Source organism: Mustela putorius, unplaced genomic scaffold (assembly GCF_011764305.1).
Source record: "Mustela putorius furo isolate JIRA1106 unplaced genomic scaffold, ASM1176430v1.1 tig00000228_pilon_pilon_pilon, whole genome shotgun sequence".
Taxonomy (NCBI): domain Eukaryota; kingdom Metazoa; phylum Chordata; class Mammalia; order Carnivora; family Mustelidae; genus Mustela; species Mustela putorius.
The window spans coordinates 4,913,642-4,933,245 of NW_025421322.1; the positions used below are offsets into that span (position 1 = coordinate 4,913,642).

General features: G+C 40.3%; 1 protein-coding gene and 1 long non-coding RNA gene across 3 annotated transcripts in view; both read left to right on the forward strand.

Moving 5' to 3' along the window:
- Window positions 1-988: 988 nt before the first annotated feature.
- POLR2K lies at window positions 989-3,411 on the forward strand. The gene is made up of 4 exons (XR_001182208.2): window positions 989-1,112; window positions 1,681-1,750; window positions 2,498-2,590; window positions 3,272-3,411. It is a non-coding gene; the product is annotated as an RNA polymerase II, I and III subunit K (long non-coding RNA).
- A 3,636-nt stretch (window positions 3,412-7,047) lies between these two features.
- Window positions 7,048-19,604, forward strand: part of SPAG1 (sperm associated antigen 1) — a 69,165-nt gene continuing 56,608 nt past the window's right edge. Inside the window, exons 1-4 of one of the 2 annotated variants that reach the window (XM_045077989.1) lie at window positions 7,048-7,141; window positions 10,528-10,669; window positions 11,541-11,618; window positions 12,848-13,007. In XM_045077989.1, coding sequence (XP_044933924.1) covers window positions 10,530-10,669; window positions 11,541-11,618; window positions 12,848-13,007 — 378 coding nt within the window. In that variant the 5' untranslated portion in view covers window positions 7,048-7,141; window positions 10,528-10,529. The remainder of the gene's footprint in view (window positions 7,142-10,527; window positions 10,670-11,540; window positions 11,619-12,847; window positions 13,008-19,604) is intronic. The other variant, XM_045077990.1, reaches the window with a different exon arrangement.

Sequence of the window (19,604 nt, forward strand, 5' to 3'; positions counted from 1 at the left end):
CTATAATTACTATAAACATTTTCTAAATTTTAATTACTTTATTTTCTTCTTCCTTCTTCTGTTATCAGTGAAAAGCTGTGAAAGGAGCAAACGAATGTAAACATTGTTAATCCAACTTCTATTAATCTCACTTTTTTTGATCTTTCAAAAAACACACCTCCACGGCGCAGACCGTTTTGTTTCATCTACGGAAGAATACATGCGATGGAAAGGTCAATCAATGGATAGTGACTGCTACCAATATCCCTCAGTTTTAAGTGGAATTAATTTATGTAGCTGCCTTCATACTGCCTTTGTTTTTTTTTTTTTTTTTTTTTTAATTTATGTTAGAGAGAGAGACAGCAGGAGCGAGAGGGAGAGAGAGACAGAGGGAAAGAGAGAACCTCAAACAGACTCCATGCTGAGTGCAGGGCCTGATGCTGGGATCCGTGCAGGACCCTGAGATCACGACCTGAGCCGAAACCAAGAGATGGAAGCTCTACCAACTGGGCCACCCAGGCGCCCCTAGCCTTTCCTTTAAAACAAGTAAAAGGAGAAGGTCAGAGGGACGACAGGAGCCTACGAAAGTTTCAAAAAGCAAAGATGAAATTATGTGGATAGGGGGCGCCTGCTCCACTGGCCCAGCACAGGTACCAAGGAAAAACAATCTGAAAAGTGCTTTTTTAAGCGAAAATCAATGATGGAGTCGCTCCTTCCGTGTTCCTCCGAGTAACGGTCAGCCTCGGATTCCAGGGGCAGCTGTCATTTCGCTTTTTCTTCTAACCCTCAGCCCTCCTGGAAAAGTTTACTTTCTGCTGACTAGTCAGAAGAGCAGACTCCCTCCTGAAATGCTCTGCTATCCTGAAAAGCGAAATAAGCTGGGGCGAAACACGGACCCCCTCCCTACAGAGCCTAACACTCAAAGCTCTCGGCTTTATCGCTTGTGTACAAGCGATACAACAATCCGAGTTCCCCTGCCACGCCCGGGGCGGAAGGGGCGGGGACTAGAAGCGTCATAGGCCCGCGCCGGAAGTTGGGTGAGACACGACCTGGAGCCACAATCCGCCGGAAGTTTTAGAATACGGAGTTTCTTCGGGCTGCGTGGTTAGGTTGTTGGTGGGTTGTATTTAGACGTGAGTATTTCAACCCAAACAGCTAAGACCCTCAAGGTTAAAAGGGTCCGGTATGAGACTAGAATTGGGAGAAGCTGGGGATTGAGTAGATGATATTAATCCTTTGCCCTGTTTGGCTTTGGGGGGTTATTCTCCCCTTATTTTCGGTTCGCACGTTCCCGTGTTGAAGGATATAATTTATTGCCTTCCGCTGAATTTTGGAAAAGTAGAACTTGGGGTTAAATCGAAACCGAGCTTTGCCGTCAGATCCCAGTCCCCCTACCTCGTAATAGCTGAATAGCTCTGCGCAAGTTGACTTCTACAAGGCTGGGTTTCTTCATCTGTAATGTAAGAGTAATCGCTCCTAGGATTGTTGTAAAGATTATAGTGAAATAGTAAGTGTAAAGTTATTGTGTCCAGTTGGGAGTACGCAGTACGTTGTGTTTTTCGTCCATTAGCTCTACCCATGGGTTTGAAAAAGTACAGGTTAAGAATTGGGACTTTTTTCGGTTTTCCTGAGAAAAATGAGGCCTGGTTGGATATGTGAGGAGCCTTTTGAGATACTCAGTATTTGAGTCTGTGATTTCAGGGGTTATCAATGGACACGCAGAAGGACGTCCAACCTCCAAAGCAGCAGCCAATGATATATATCTGCGGAGGTAAGAATAGAACTTACATCAAGTAGGAGTGTTTTACTTCAGAGTTTTGAAGTAATTACATTTAACTTTGTCTTAAATGAGTCTCTCATCTTTAAATTTTATAAAGCAGAATACTATCAACTGTTTAAAAAAAAAAAAGAGTTCTCTCATTAAGAATTCATTTTCTGTCCAAGAAAAGTGCACTGCCCATAACTCTTTTTTCTTTCCTCCTTAGTATATTGTTGTTAAATAATAAAAGTTCAACTGAGTATATTTTAAAGGTGGAATAGGCTTATTTAATGGATTCATGAATCAGGCAGCATCCTATCTAGCAAGTAGATAGGAGCGCCAAAGGGCTACAGAAAAAGAAAGGTTTTTAAAGGTAGAGAGGAGTGGAAAAAAGGAAATTATTAGCAAAGAATCCATTGTTTTAGGTAAGATGGCCTTTCTAAGAGGAGGAACAGAAAAGCAGTAAATTCCCTAATGCTGACAAATTCCCATGGTGACTGGTCAGAGGTTACATTTCTGCATGGTTGAAACTGCAGTTAGGTTAAGTGTTAAGCCTTGGTTTACTGGGTTTACTGACTTGGCATCTTAACCTAAATGAGGCTGTTTGGGGCCTGTGGTTTTCTTTTCAGCACGGTCATAGCACCTTACTTTTAAGATTGAGTACATTTTAGTGCTTTGGGTGAAAAATACAGTTAAGATAATTTGCTTTTTTATCCTATTTGCCCTTTAGACACTGAATAAACATGCTTTCTTTTTTAGAATGTCACACAGAAAATGAAATAAAATCCAGGGATCCAATCAGATGCAGAGAATGTGGATACAGAATAATGTACAAGAAAAGGACTAAAAGATGTATCCTTTTAACTTGCTAAATATGAAATAGGTGGACGTGAAGAATAATGCTTGGGTTGTTAGTCAAACACGAATTTCTGGTGTTTAAAAAAAGGTAATAACTTAAACTACCAAAAAAGGGGCTTGATTAGGATTTTCATAATCATTTAATTTTTATGTTCATAATAAAAATTTAGTGTAGAGGCATATATTAAATATCTGAATATTAGTTGATTTTAGTTCTCATAAGTCTGTTTTACAGGATCCGAATTTTACTTATACTCCTTGGTTTTGAGTTTATGGACAAACTAAATTATACAGAGAAATAAATACAAATACTGTGTATGAATGCTACTTAATGGATAAAGTAAGGTTTACAAATTAGCCACAAGACTGAAAGTACATTATTACGTGGTAATTAATAGTACAATTAAAATATTTTTTAAACTGCTAAGTTACTTTGATAACATTGCTTTAGTGTTTTTTTGGTGCATTAGTCTTTTGTGTCATTGAAAGGGGACTAATAGAAATTGAAGTCTTTTTTTTTTTCATTTCCAAATATCATAGTAAATACTGAGTTCCAATCTACTATACACTGTAGATTAAATAACTAGCTGATTGCAAAGAAAAAGTGACTTGGAAGTGTTAAATCCTTCATACAATTTTTAAATTTTTTTTTGTCCTTAACTCATTTTAATACAGTGGTGGTTTTTGATGCTCGATGAAATATGGAATTTGGAGGATTATCTTCATTTGTACTTGGATTTGCTATTAATGTTATATAGCTTTTGATTAGTGTATATATCTTTATGAATACAAATAGCATTTCATTTTAAAAACCATCTTGTATGTAGATATTTATTTGATAGTTTCTATAAAGAAGTTTTTGTTCAGTTACGTGATTTATGGCCACCTGGATGGCTCAGTCTGGCTTCTGCTCAGGTCACGATCCCAGAGTCCTGGGATAGAGCCCCACATCAGACTCCCTGCTCAGTGGGAAGCCTGCTTCTCCCATTCCCATTACCCCTGCTTGTATTCCCTCTCTTTCTCTCTGTTAAATAAATAAATAAATAAATAAAGTTTTTAAAAAAATTACGTGATTTATAACTTTTATTTATATGTGATCTGACACAGAGTGAAAGTTTAAAGTGCTTCCCTAAACCACACTTCTAATTAAGGCCTAGAATCTTTTGGGGGCCTTGTTAAAAATGTTTTCTAGGGCCCTGTGAAGGTCTGATTAAGTAAGTTCCTTGGAAACTATTGTTTTACATCACCAACTTTGTAAACTCTCCGGTATCATTTTGTATTGAGTATACCAATGTACTTAGCATGCATGCATTATTTTGAGTTAAATTTTTCATTTTTTACTTGATGTAGGCCTTCTGTATTTGTATATAAGGCTTGACTGTAGTTTGAGTCTTGGGTGAGGGGAGAGAAACTTTAATGGTTGCATCTGTAAGGAAAAATCAACTCGCAGTAAAGTGGATGAAGCAGATTATTAAGGCTGGTGCAGTTTCTGAGGTGTAATCAGGAAGGTAAAAAATTCTGCCTTCAGGGTACATAAAAAAATATGTATAGGGACTGGTTTACACTGGCCTATGGATAAATGTTTAAAAGTTTTGCCCTGATCTTAGGGATATGGATACTCCCATACTCATCCTCCCATCTGTTCCAGGATTCCATCATTATGGGATGTCACCTAACATTCATTTTGAAGATAGGTATATTCCACCTTCACTAATAGCTGTGTGTATCTCTGACATTCAAAAAATTAACTGTGCCATTTTAAAAAAGCACCTGTATTTCTATTACCATCCTTGAATACTAAGTTCTATAAATGTTTTAAGTGCTATACAAAGTACTACCATGCTCAGATTTTTCAGAGTGCTTCCTAGGTCCCGGTTTTCCTTTAGCCATACCTTTCAAACTTCTGTAATTCTGCTCTGTTTCTTCTTGACCTTGTCTTTTTCAGACAAAAGAGTCCCAATAAATATGACAGTCCCCTAAACAAATCCTAACACTTGGGATGACATATTGCTCTTAGCTGTTTTGATTTTATCATAGGTCTTTTATGTATCATTAGTTTAATTGAATATTATTATTTGGTTAACTAGACAGTGGTTTAGTGGAAAAAGTATTACCACTGGAACTCAAGACCAGCATTTCAACCAGTCACTTCTTTGTGTCCCTTTCATCTATAAAAATGGAAGTGATTTTACCTCTTGCCTACCTGGACAATTTTAATGGGAAAAAAGGTAAAATAGATATAAAATTGCTTTAAAAGATTTGGGGGGTGCCTTGGTGGCATAGTTAGTTAAGCATCCAACTCTTAGTTTCAGTTCAGGTCATGATCTCAGGGTTGTGGGATCAAGCCCAGTGTCAAGCTCTGCACTGAGCACAGAGGCGCTCTCCCTCTGTCCCTCCCCTCCTTTCTCTCTTTCAAAAACAAATAACAGCAGATCTTTAAAAAAAAGAACGACTTTCAAATAGTCTTGTTTAAGTATAAATATCAGTAAATCTGAGCTTAAAGTTAACACGTAACTTGTCCCCTGCTTAAAATGTTTACCAATGACTATGGACATGCATGTCCATAAGGAAAGCATGGAAATTGAATCAAATCCAGCCCTGCTTCTCAGTGACTAGCCAGTTCACTTAACGTAAGCTTCATGGTCAATGTGGAGGAATTTATGATGGTCATTATGGTGTTTTGTGGCTCTGAAGTTAATCTTCAGAGATTAAAGTTGTGAAAAATGTGAAAACAGTAGCTGAAATCAGAAATGGCCAGTCTTGGGGCTCCTTGTTGGCGTAGTCAGTTAAGCATTGGATTCTTGATTTTGGCTCAGGTCGTGAACCCAGGGTTGTGAGGTGAGAGTTCTCTCTCTCCTCCCTCTGCACATCTCACCCCACCCCACCCTGTGTTTGTCTCTCCAAAAAACCCCACAAAAGACAAAACAAACAGGGGCGCCTGGGTGGCTCAGTGGGTTAAAGCCTCTGCCTTCGGCTCAGGTCATGATCCCAGGGTCATGGGATCGAGCCCCGCATCGGGCTCTCTGCTCAGCGGGTAGCCTGCTTCCTCATCTCTCTTCCTGCTTCTCTGCCTACTTGTGATCTCTGTCTGTCAAATAAATAAATAAAATCTTTAAAAAAAAAAAAAGACAAAACAAACAAACAAAAAATAGTCTCAGGAGTGTCTGCCTAGCTCAGACAGTAGAGCGTGCAACTCTTGATCCTCAACGGTTGTGAATTCAAGTTCCATGTTGGGTGTAGATATTACTTAGAAATCTTTAAAAAAAAAAAAGCCATTCATAAGACTATAAGTCGAGAAGGGTATAAGCTGAGAATATGTAAAAACAAGTTTCCTCCTCATACACAAATGTGTGGACATCTCCACACTTCCTAGAATAAGTTCTGTGTAGAAAATTAGGAGGGAGTGGTTATTTGAGCAGAAGGCTGAAGGATGAGAAGGAGCCTGACATAGTAAGACAAGGGGAAGGAGCATTCCTGAAATTGAGGAAATAGCCAGTGTAATGTCTCAGGGGTGAAAAAAGCAAGCTTGCCTTGTTCCCACTTTAGAATGAAGCCCATGTGACTCCAACTTTGAGGTAGGCAGAGGCCTGCTTATTTATGGTCTCATGATGGGAGTAAACAGGAGTATAACACGATTTAAGACAAGATTACTTGAGCTGTTCTGTGAGAATGGGTAACGTAGGGATGGATGGATGGGGAAGCCAGTTAAGGACCACCTACAGTAGTTCAGGATAACGATTATGGCAGACCAGAGTGATAGCAATAGAGGGACTAAGTAGTGGCTGGCGTAAGATAACATTTTGAAGTTGAGCTAATGGGACTTAGTGATGGCTTGGCTAATATTTTAAGAGCCCAGTAAACAGTACAGACTTCGGTGAAAGGCTTTGGTTTCAAATATCCAGTGTCCTTTGTTAACAGTGTGTGACTTCACCAGGGTACACTTTCCTCATTTATAAGGTAGGCAGGAAATAATAGCACTTACCTCACAGGTTAGTTGCAAAATAAAATGAATCCGTAAAAACTCTTAGCCTAATCAATGTTAATTATTATCACCATTGCTGTATTATTATTTTCCACGCAAAATTAGTTTGAAGATTAGTGTCCCAGCTACTAGGCTTGCTGCCTCCATACTCTTCAGATTGCTCTTTCTGAAACACGTTGTAGATACTCTGAACGTTTAATTATAGTTCTATAATTAAATAGGAGTAGTTATCAATTTATCTTGCGGGCGGTGTAACAATCCAGAACAGTAACGGCGTTTAAACTCGATCGGAAACGAACGCTAAGGAGAAAGGGGCCTCTCCCACTTGGACTCCTTTCCTGGCCTAAATGGTCGTCTGTGTAAGAGGCTGGGCTGTGAGGCCTATCGGCGAGGTAGCTGGTCGAGGCCAGCCAATCATCCGCAGAGGCTCTGGTCCCGCCCCCGGCGGTCGGCCTCTGGCGGGTGGGGGCTCAGGCGGGGCGACACGCCCCCAGCTGCGCACCTGCGGCTCGGGTGGTAAATTGTGCCCGGGCGGCATCCTCTGCGTGGCGTCTACGAACCAGGTGAGTACCTGCCGGCCAGGAGTAAGTTACATCTTCCGTCGCAGTTCCCTTCGGAACTGGGGTGAAAGGCGGGCCCCGAAAAGCAAATGCACGGTCGGAATCGACTGAGGGAGCGGGTTCTGGGATGAATAAACGGGGGGCTTTAGTTTACTGTGGCAGAGGGTAGCGGATGTTGGGACAGGGTCGCAACATGGGGGTTGCCGGGGTCCGCCGACGGCGACCAGTCCTGGAGACCAAAGCTGGGAAGTGGGGAGCAATTTCAGAGGGTCCCAAAGTGCCCCCCGACAGTTGGGTTGACTGTAGAACTCTGGGTTCGCGGCCGCACCCAACCCCCCAACCCCCCAGCCGCTCCCGGCGGTGCTGTACACAGAAACCGTTGCTAGGGCAAAGGGAACCATTTCCTTTCGATTTCGGCCTGCAGGGGGCGCTCGACCCTGTGGTTGCTGGATAGAAAGTTCCCTAGTGGAGGAAAACAGGTCTTCGTGTTAATTAACCATCTCATTTTCCGATGGAGGTGTTTCTGTCAGCCGATTAGGGAATATGGGAAATGGATGTGGATCAGGATGACCGAGAAGAGATTAAATCCAACTAGAATCAAAGCTTTTCCTAATCAAAGAAATTCCAACCGGATGTGGGAGGGTTCTAACGTGAGCAAATGAACTGTTGTATGACTCGTTTTTTAGAACTTGAAAGTTAACATTTAGTAGTCTTGAAATGTGCATCTTACCAGGAAAAGCAAAACAAACATGGAAGTCTCAAAAAACATTTTCAGAGAAATGTTAAAACCATGTGCAGAATGAAATTCATTTGCTTAGATAAGAGATGGCTCTCATTTAAAATGTTTTTCACTGTATTTTATTCAATTCGTGTAATCTCAGAGGTTGCAAGACAAATTCGAGATCATCTATTTTAATCCCATTGGATGCTTAAGTTCTTCCATCAAAGATCCGCCAACTCTTTAGAAAAATTCTAGTGCAACCCATTCTGTTCTGGGCAGCATCCGTAATTTAAAAGTTCTTCATGTTGCTTTCCATAGTTTCTACTCTTAAGTCTATCCTTGTAATGATTGTATCATTTATCATTCTGGGCCCTGCCAGTATAGCATGAAAACCACAATCTCATTTCTTCACTGGATCTCATCTGAAAGCTGATGTCTTCTGTGTTCTATGCCCAGTTAAAGCTAGCAGGAATATGGAGGAGAAGCTGACACCAATCCTTCTCTCTCTCTCTCTCTCTCTCTTTTTTTTTTTTTTTTTGCAGAAATCTGATGTATGACTGAATCCCAGAGAGTGATATGCTGAAGGAAATACTTTTGGTCAATTAGGCCCATTGCTACTTCTTGTTTTAAAATTTATAACCCAATACGTTTTACTGCAGTGGTTTTTGAAACACTTTTGACAGTGACTCATGATGAGAAATATATTTTGCAATATGTGCATTTATATTCACACATTTGTCATTTGTTTGTATAGACACGACATAAAAGTTTTTACAAAACAGTATTCACAGTATGTGAAGTAGTCAGATTTTTGTGTTGCTGTTCTAGTGTGTGTATCATTAAAAAAACAATGCTAATTGCAGCTCACTCATTTCAGGGGTTGCCACCCATAATTTGAAAAGTCTGGGTATGATGGCTAAGTGTGTGGGCTCTGCAGTTTCCTCCTGAGATTCAAATCCTCAGTCACTACTTAATAATTATATGACCTTGAGCAAGTTACTTAAAGCACAAACATTTCCCTTTTTGTAAAATGGGAGTAATTATTAATTCCCGTCATGAGAGGTTTGAAGATTATGTGAGATAATAATCCATGGCACACAATAATTTAGCTCCATAACTGGTAACTCTTATTACTGCTCTCTGCTTAAAATAAAACCTACCTGATATAGTAGTGGAAAGATTAAATGAAGTAATACATGTAAAATTCTTAGGGTGATGCCCAGCACACATTAAGAACTGTGTAATTATCTGTCAGTGGTGTTACTACCATCATCGTTAGCAGCAGTATCACTAAAGCGAAACAGTCTGAGGCCCTCTTATTTCCAATTCACTCCAGCAAGTGTTTCTTTTTTTTTTTTTCTTTTAAAGATTTTATTTATTTATTTGACAGACAAAGATCACAAGTAGGCAGAGGCAGGCAGAGAGAAAGGAAGGGAAGCAGGCTTCGCACTGAGCAGAGAGCCCGATGCAGGGCTCCATCCCAGGACCCTGGGATCATGACCTGAGCTGAAGGCAGAGGATTTACCTGACTGAGCCACCCAGGTGCCCCCAGCAAGTGTTTCTTAAGGGTATAACGCACTACTTTGTTAGCCCTGAATATATGACAATGAATAAAGTGAGATCTCACAATCTAGAAGGGAAGACAAAAATACATAATTAAAATATATGTTATGAGAAAGGTATGGGCTCAGTGTCTTGCTGGAGTGGGTTGCAGGGAATGACAAAGAGGGTGATGTAAAGGACAAAGGATATTATTTATGTTTGTGCTGAATCACAACATGTTTGGGGTTTGAACAAACCGCTGAAGCAGAAGTCATTGAAATCAACATTGAAAGCTATCTTAAAAGGCAGTTTGAGCACCTAAGGGGATCAGAATATGCCATCCCCAAATAAGCCATTTAGGCATAAGGATATATCAAACTGAAAACAAACAACAGGAAGAATTCTCACCCTCTCCCTTTCTGCTTAATAGCAGGGCATACATTTCCCTTTGTAAAGGTGTCCCCTCTTCCCCTTCTCTCCTACCAGGAGGAGAACAATCCACATCATAGTACACAGAACTGGGATAAGGCTGCAAAAACAAATCTTAATAAGGAAACCATTATCTTTCATTAGTTTCTCCCATATATTTACCTTCTCCTAAAAGCCAACCCCCCTTTTCCTTTGTCTAATCACTTATCCACAACTTACCACCCTTTTTTAAAACGGTATATAGGCTCCCAAACCTAGAGGTTTCTTTGGGTTTTCATTTTTCTATGAAGCCCTGCCCCTCCATGCGTTAAGTGTATGAAATAAACATTTTTCTCCTGTTAATGTGTTTTTATCAGTTTAACTGGGGAGTCTCAGACACTGAACCTAAATGAGTAGAGGAAAAGTGTTTTCCTATTCTGTAGTACCACAATGTGCTTTGTGTTCCAATTTTGCTTAAGTGGAGATTGAGGTAATCTAAGTATGATACTTAGTAATTTAGTTCCATGACTGATAACTGTTTTTATCAAGGAGGGAGAGTTAAAAATGTGTAGACTTCTTCCTTAGAGAAAACACACCTCCTTTTACATAGAAAAAAAAAAGTAAATGTTATAGAAATGCCTAGATGCTTCCTATTATTTAGTTTTAAGTATTACTATACATATTTGCTTCATAACTATTTTCCTATACTACATTTCAGCCATGACTACCAACGATTATCCATCATTATGGGGCTTTGGAACAACAAAAACATTTAAAATTCCTGTAGAACATTTGGATTTTAAGTATATTGAAAAATGTTCAGATGTTAAACACTTGGAAAAAATTCTTTATGTGCTCAGGTAAGCATTCAAAAATCCTTTTATGTTTCAGTATGCCAATTACATTGTTGCCTTCTGAAAACTGGTACTCTTAGAAATGTTACAGAACATTTTCACACATTGAGATTGTTGAGGTTTTTGTTTTGTTTTGTTTGCCCCACGTTAGGTTCCAAAATAGTTGTTTTGATCCCGTGGTTAGTTTAGAAGGTCCTGGCTAGGTCTACTTCCAGGTTCTCTTAAGCTTGCCGCTTAAGGCTCATCAGTATGCAAGAGGACATTTTTTTTCTTGCTTCCTCCACATTTCCTAGAAAAGATAAAGTAGCCATGAGAGTAGCCATTAGGAAATAAGATTAACTCACCATGCTACAGTTGATAAAGATCTTTGGTACTCCCACCACCCTGTACCACCTGCCAACCAGGATGGTGACTTCCTGAGAGCTGGTGGGGAGGCCTGGAGGTGGGACCAGAAAGCAGGGAATCCTGACCTTCTCGGGGTAAGGGCCCCACGGTGGTGATTGTCAAACTTTATATGGTTGTTTAAAATGCAGATTTGAGGGTCCCATTCCCAGGGACCCTGCTTCAGGAAACCTGGGGGTGGGGCCCACTCGTTTTTTAACAAGTGCCTGGCTGACTGACATGCAGATGGCCAAGGGAGCCCACTTCAGGCAGCACTGGTCTGGGGCCCCCCAGCGGGTACCCCCCATTTGGGGTGTCCTGAGGGGTTTTCATTTGGAGAGTAGCCTGTTACTGTGAAAGCCCTTGTGGAGCATGAATCCCTCCTCCCCCGGCATCAGTAGTGCTCCTTCTGTTTGATGGTGGTTCTCTGTTTCCTTCCCTCTGACCCCCTTCCTCATCACTGTGTCCTCTCCTTTTTCTCTCTCATCACTTTCAGCCTCCTGTCCTCCCTCAGCATCCCCGCTGGTGCCCAGACACAGTCGATGTTACAACCTCCTCATTTCCGAAACGGAGAGTGAGACACGTATTTTTCTTTTTCCTTTTCTCAGCAGTAGAAAAACATTTTCTTTTATGTGTGGCCAACTGGTAAAGAAAATGAGCAGTTTATGTGATCGAAGAGTTTGCAAGCCCCACACTGTTGGTTCTAAGAAATTCTGTGAAGAACTTAATTCACTTATATAGTATTGATTCAGAATTTACTTATTTTTAAAGGTTTTATTTATTGGGGCACCTGGGTGGCTCAGTGGGTTAATGCCTCTACCTTCAGCTCAGGTCATGATCCCAGGTCCTGGGATGGAGCCCCACATCGGGCTCTTTGCGCAACAGGGAGTCTGCTTCCTCCTCTCTCTCTGCCTGCCTCTCTGCCTACTTGTGATCTCTGTCTGTCAAATAAATAAATAAAATCTTTTTTAAAAAAGAGATTTTATTTATTTGAGCTAGAGAGTGAGAGAGATCAAAAGTGGAGGGGAGAGGGAGATACAGGTCCCCGCTGAGCAGGGAGCCGGCCATGGGACTCCATCCCAGGACCTTGGGACCATGACCTGAGTCGAAGGCACACGTTTAACCAACTGAGCCACCCAGCCATCCCCAGAATTTATTTTTAAGAAAAATTTATTTGAAAATGGGATTTTTTTTTCTATTTTTCTAAGAGTTTAAAGGTAAACAGATCTATAACAGAAGGGGAAAAGATTGATTTTCCTTCAAAAACAAAGAACAGAGTTCTCCTCACAACTCTCTAGGAACGAATTCTGTTCCTTGAGTGGTTGAATTTGGAGGCTTGCTGTTCTGAACCACTCCTCTACCATTTTCTTCCTATCCCTTTGTGGGGGAAAAAAGGAGCCACAAACTCCTCCTTGGGAAGAACATCCAGTCTCACTTTCCGCCTGTCTCTAATATTGAATTTTCATTTATAAGTTAAAAATTACCTTGTGTAACAAAATGAACACATGTTAAAGGAGAGAAAATGTCATTTACTCAACTTTCCAAAGTGTGTGATGGAAGCTGGTGTTTTTGGAGCTCCATTTTTTCCTTCACTGCATCACTCCATAAATTAACGGCTAAAAATGAAGGTTGTGCTGGTTGAGGAAGGGAAGTGGGACGCCCCCACACAGCCCAGCCTCTCTCCCAGTGCAGGGGCAGCCCTGGACAGCTCCGCAGAGCCCCTCTGCTCCAGGGAGCCCAGCCTGCAAATGTACATGGGCTCTAAAGAAAGTGGTGACTCCAAAGTTCTGAATTTTTTTAAAGGTCTGGTGAGGAAGGATATTATCCTGAACTTACGGAATTCTGTGAAAATCGTCTTAAAGGCTTGGCTCCTGAAAGTAGAGCTTTGAGGAAAGATAAACCTGCAGCAACAGCGGCCAGTTTTACAGCAGAAGAATGGGAAAAAATTGACGGCGATATAAAGGTATATAGTGACCCTGGTTTTTGTGACATTCTCATGTTGTATCTGTGTCTCCTTCACTTTTCTAAAATCCCAGACTTCTTTCCTTTTTGTCAGTGAAGGGCTTTTAGTGGTAATCACTTAGGTAGTATTGGTTCCTTCTCAAACCCAGAATAATATGAATGTGTATGTTTGTGTCCGGACATCCACGTGCATATTTTAAATGACTTTCCTATCAAAGAAAGGTAATTCGCTCAGCTTTTATAAATTGTGCTATACAAACATACTGGTTCGTAATTTCTTTTATACCACACTGGTTATTTCCTCGGCATAAATTAATGGAAGTTAAGTTGCTTGATCAAAGGATGTGAATAATTCAGAAGCTGTTGAAATACAGTACCATGTTCTCAGAAAAGTTGTACCTTTGTTCTCTTTTCACCAGCAATATATAGGAGTACCCATTTAAGGTATTCTTCATTGGATACTATAATCATTTTAAAGGTTTTATTTATTCGAGAGAGAGTGTGCATGCCTGCATGCGCAAACATGAGTCGGGGTGGGGGGTTGGAGAGGAAGAGGGAGAAGCAGATTCTGGGCTGAGCAGGAAGCCCAATGCAGGGCTCCATCTCAGGATGGTGGGATCATGACCTGAGCTGAAGGAAGACACTCACCTGATTAAGCCACCCTATAATTATTTTTTTAAAAAGATTTTATTTATTTATTTGACAGAGATCACAAGTAGGCAGAGAGGCAGGCGGGGGGTGGGGGTGGGGAGTGGGGGAAGCAGGCTCCCCCACCAAGCAGGGAACCCAATGTGGGGCTCGATCCCAGGACACCGGGATCATGACCTGAGCCGAAAGCAGAGGCTTTAACCCACTGAGCTACCCAGGCACCCTCTATAATCATTTTTTAATCAATTAAATAATTGAAAAGCTTACGTATTTGTTTGATTAATTTTTTCTTTTTAAGATTTTATTTATTTGACAGAGAAAGAGCCCAAGTAGGAAGAGGGGCAGGCAGAGACAGGGGGGAAAGCAGGCTCCCCACTGAACAGAGAGCCCGACTTGGGGCTCGATCCCAGGACCCCGAGATCATGACCCGAATCAAAGGCAGAGGCTCAACCCTCTGAGCCACCCAGATGCCCTACAATATTAAATTTTTTTGTTCATAAGTTGAATTTCTTTTGTTAATGGCCTGTATCTTCAGTGATTTCTTTTAATCTGCTTTATTGAAGCATAATTTACATTCAAATAAAAATTTAATGGCCTACATTTCACTGAGTTTTGACACCTATCTGTGCTCTAAAACATTTATATTACTCTGAAAATTTTCCTTATGCCCTTGTGCAGTCAGTGCTGACCCCACATCCTGGTCCCTGGTAACCCCGAACTGCTTTCTACCATTATGGGTTTGTGTTTTTGAGACTTTTCTATAAATACAGTCAGACGGTATATGGTCTTTTTGTGTTTTCTTTCACTTAGCATCATGCTTTTGAGATGTGTCATTGTTGTTGCATGTCCATAGTTTGTTTCTTTTAATTGCTGAGTAGTAGTGAATTGTATGGATATCTCAGTTTATCCACTTACCAGTTGATGAACAAAATGGCATTCCTGCCAGTAATGGATAAAAATTCTTGTTGCTCTGCATCTTGGTTCACACTAAGTACTGCCAGTTTTGTTAATTTCAGCTGTTCTGTTGGGTATGCAGTGGTATCTCATCATGGCTTTAATAGCCGTTTCTCTAATGACTAACTTTGCTGAGTGTCTTTTCATGTGCTTATTTCCCTTCCATATATCCTCTTTTGTGAGAAGTCTTTAAATACTTGGCCCATTAAAAAAAATTTGGAGTATTTTGTTCTTATTGAGTTGTAAAATACATGTCTTTCATACATGTCTTTCATTAGATACATCTTTTGCAAATATTTTTGCAAAAAATATTTTGGGGATTGCCTTTTCATTTTTTTTTACAGTGACTTTGGAAGAATAAAGGTGTTAAATTTTGATGAAATCAATTTTTCTTTCACAGTGTGTGCTGTGTGTCCTATTTGGGAAGCCTTTGTCTAATCCCAGATCCCCAGGTTTATTCGTATGATTTAGGAAGTTTCTAATTTTAACTCTTACATTTAGGTCTAGGATCTGTTTTAATTTTGGGGTACACACACACATATAATATAGATATCCAAGGTTTCAGGTACCACTTAATGAAAGATTATCCTTTCCCCATTGAACTTATTGGTATAATCATCAAAAATCAATTGGCCATGTATAGATGGGTCTATTTCTGGACTCTCTATTCTCTTTTGTTAATCTAAATGTCTGTCTTTTCGTCTAGTACCTCATTCTCTTGATTATGGTTAAGTCTTAAAATCAGATCGAAAAAGTCCTCCAACTTTGTTTCCCTTTTTCATAGTTGTTTTGGCTATTCTAGGTCCTTTGCTTGATAGTTGTTACAAAATAACTTGCTTGTCTTTGGGTTGGGATTGTGTTGAATTTATGGATCAATTTCAAAATAACTGACATCTTTACGATAGTGAAATTTCTGATTCATGGACTTTTGTATGTTTTCTGTTCATTTAAGTCTTCTGTAGTTTTTTGTGCCAGTGTCTTGTAATTTTCAGTGTGCAGTTCTTGCATATTTTTTGTTTAATTTATTCCTAAGTATTTAGTATTATTTTATGCTATTGTAAAAGTTAATGTTTTTTAATTTCATTTATTTTTGCTCATTCTGAGTCACCCTAACTATGAAATTTTATGTATGTATGTATGTATTTATTTTTGGTGTGGTAAAATACATATCACATAAAATTTACCATCTTAGCCATTTAAAAAATTTTTAAATTTTTAAGATAAACATATAATGTATTATTAGCCCCAGGGGTACAGGTCTGTGAATCGCCAGGTTTACACACTTCACAGCACTCACCATACCACATACTCTTCCTGATGTCCATAACCCAACCACCCTCTCCCTACCCCCTTCCCCCAGCCCCCCCTCAATTTTTTGTGATATTAAGAGTCCCTTATGGTTTGTCTCCCTCTGATCCCATCTTGTTTCATTTATTCTTTTTCCTACTTCCCAATCCCCCACATTGCATCTCTACTTTCTCATTTCAGGGAGATCATATGATCTCAATCAGAGATCTTCTCTGATTGACTTATTTCGCTAAGCATAATACCCTCTAGTTCCGGGGCGCCTGGGTGGCTCAGTGGGTTAAGCCGCTGCCTTCGGCTCAGGTCATGATCTCAGGGTCCTGGGATCGAGTCCCGCATCGGGCTCTCTGCTCGGCAGAGAGCCTGCTTCCCTCTCTCTCTCTCTGGCTGCCTCTCCGTCTACTTGTGATTTCTCTCTGTCAAATTAATAAATAAAATCTTTAAAAAAAAAAAAACCCTCTAGTTCCATCCACGTCGTTGCAAATGGCAAGATTTCATTTCTTTTGATGGCTGCATAGTATTCCATTGTATATATACCACATCTTCTTTATCCATTCATCTGTTGATGGACATCTAGGTTCTTTCCATAGTTTGGCTATTGTGGACATTGCTGCAGTAAACATTTGGGTGCACGTGCCCCTTCCGATCCCTACGTTTGTATCTTTAGGGTAAATACCCAGTAGTGCAATTGCTGGGTCATAGGGTACCTCTATTTTCAACTTTTTGAGGAACATCCATGTTGTTTTCCAGAGGGGTTGCACCAGCTTGCATTCATTTTAGCCATTTTTTTTTTAAGATTTTATTTATTTATTTGAAAGACAGAGATCACAAGAAGTCAGAGAAGCAGGCAGAGAGTGAGGAAGGGAAGCAGGCTCCCGGCTGAGCAGAGAGCCTGATGTGGGGCTTGATCCCAGGACCCTGGGATCATGACCAGAGCTGAAGGCACAGGCTTTAACCCACTGAGCCACCCAGGCACCCCATCTAAGCCATTTTTAAGTGTAGAGTTCATTAGTGTTATATTGACAAAAATCTCTGAATATAATAATGTCAATATAACTAAAAATCTCTGAATATAATAAAAAGTGTGCAATTCATTAGTGTTATATTCATATCATTGTGCAACCAATCTCCAGAACTTTTTTTTTTATCTTATAGAGCTGAAACTCTACACTCATTAAACAATAGTTCTCCATTTCTCCCTCCCCTCAGCTCCTAGCAACCACCATTCTACTTTCTGTTTCATAAGTTTGGCTAATCTAAATACCTCATATCAGTGGAAGTTTAATTTCAATTTTTATTTGTATATTGCAAGTCTATAGTTATCTAATTGATCTTTTATATTGACCTTGTATCCTGTGATCTTCTTAAATTTACAAATTAGTTCTAGTAGCTTTTTTGTAGATTTATTGGGTTTTCTTTTTTTTTTAAAGATTTTATTTATTTACTTGACAGACAGATCACAAGTAGGAAGAGAGGCAGGCAGAGAGAGAGGAGGAAGCAGGCTCCCCACTGAGCAGAGAGACCGATGCGGGGCTCGATCCCAGGACACCGGGATCATGACCTGAGCCGAAGGCAGAGGCTTTAACCCACTGAGCCACTCAGGCGCCCCTGGGTTTTCTTTTTTTAACTAATTTTTTTAAAAAGATTTTATTTATTTATTTGACTGAGAGAGATGACAGGTAGGCAGAGAGACTGGCAGAGAGAGAGGGGGAAGCAGGGTCCTCACTGAGCAGAGAGCCCAATGTAGCTCCATCCCAGGACCCTGAGATTATGACCTGAGCCGAAAGCAGAGGCGTAACCCACTGAGCCACCCAGGTGCCCCCAGCCATTCGCTATTAAGGTAAATACTTTAGATTTTATGACATGACCCTTTATAAAGTGGAGCAGTGTCCCTTCTATTCCTTGTTTGATGAGAATTTTTACATGAATGGGTATAGAGTTTTATGAAGTGCTTTTCCTGCATTTATTGAGAGGAATATAAGATTTCCTTTGTAGTCATTAATAAGGTAAATTATGTACTCTGTTTTCAAATGCTATACCAGCTTGCCTTCGAGGATAAACTCTAGTTACGAGGATAAACTCTAGTTAGTCGTGCTGTATCTTTTTTATATATTGCTGGACTTAATTTGCTACAATTTTATGAAGGATTTTTTGTGTATACAACCATGAGAGATATTAGCCTGTAGTTTTCTTGTAATGTCTGGTTTGAGTAATGGGGTAATGCTGGCAGCATAGAATATGAATTGGGAAGTGCTCTCTCTTCTTAAATTTTCTAGGAAAGTTTGTGTGTGATTGGTATTATTTATTCCTTAAATATTTTCCGGAATTCACCACTGATGCCATCTGGGCCTCACCTTTTCATTGTAAGAAATGTTTTGACGCTTAATTACATTTCCGTAACAGATACAGTGCTGCTTAGGTCCTCCTTAGAGTTCTCTCTCTGGCTCCCTCCTCTTGGATATTTTGCATCCCAGATCCTTGTAATCTTTGCCTCCCTGAAGCCTGAGCTGTGTTCTTTTGAATTCAGTGAGACCACAGGGCTGTTTGGGTTTCTGTTCCCTGTTCTATAGCCTGGAAATTATGGGCAGTAAATTGGGGCCAGTGCAGGTCCCAATCCCTCCTTTGTTTCCTTTCTTTCAAGGATCATTTTCCCGTGCTACCTGTTGTCCGATGTCTGAAAACCACAGTTTCATATATTTATCCAGTTTTCTAGAGTTTAAGCAGGATGGCAGATCCAGTCCCTATTACTCTGTCAGGACCAGGAGGAGAGGTCCCTTTATTGATTTTTCTGTCCATGTGTTCCTTATTTATGAGTAATAGTTCTGTTGCATATATTCTAAATTTTCCTTTGTCATTAGTCTTTTAAATCTTGTGTGTGGTGTTTTTCATGTTTATTCATTAAAAAAAAACTTTTTCCCTTGGTTTTATCCCTTATGTTTTCTTGCATTTATACTTGAGAAAGCTTCCTCTCCACCAGATGCATATTTACCTATATTTTATGAGTTCTTTTGTGGTTTCATTTTGCTTAATAACCTTTTTAAAAAAGATTTTTATTTATTTATTTGGCAGAGACAGAGTGAGAAAGGGAACACAAGCAGGGGGAGTAGGAGGGGGGAAGCAGGCTTCCCCTCCGTCGAGCAGGGAGCCCAATGTGGGGCTCGATCCCAGGACCACGGGATCATGACCCGAACCAAAGGCAGACACCTAACGACTGAGCCATCCAGGTGCCCCAAGAAATAACTTCTTAAAACAGATTCTGGAGCAACAGGGGTTTTTTGTTTGTTTGTTTTTTTAATTTATTTATTGTCAGAGAGAGAGCACAGGCAGACAGAGTGGCAGGCAGAGGCAGAGAGAGAAGCAGGCTCCCTGCTGGACAAGGAGCCCGATGTGGGACTCGATCCCAGGACCCCGGGATCATGACCTGAGCCGAGACAGTGGCTTAACCGACAGAGCCACCCAGGTGTCCCTGGAGCAACAATTTTTTGTTTTACTTTGCTTTATTAATATATTAATTTACTTTATTAATGTATTACATTTGAAAACATTTGAAGACAGTTTTTTTTTTTTTTAAGATTTTATTTATTTATTTGACAGGAGAGAGAGAGTTCACAAGTAGGCAGAGAGGCAGGCAGAGAGAGAGGAGGAAGCAGGCTCCCTGCTGATCAGAGAGCCCGGTGTGGGACTGATTCTA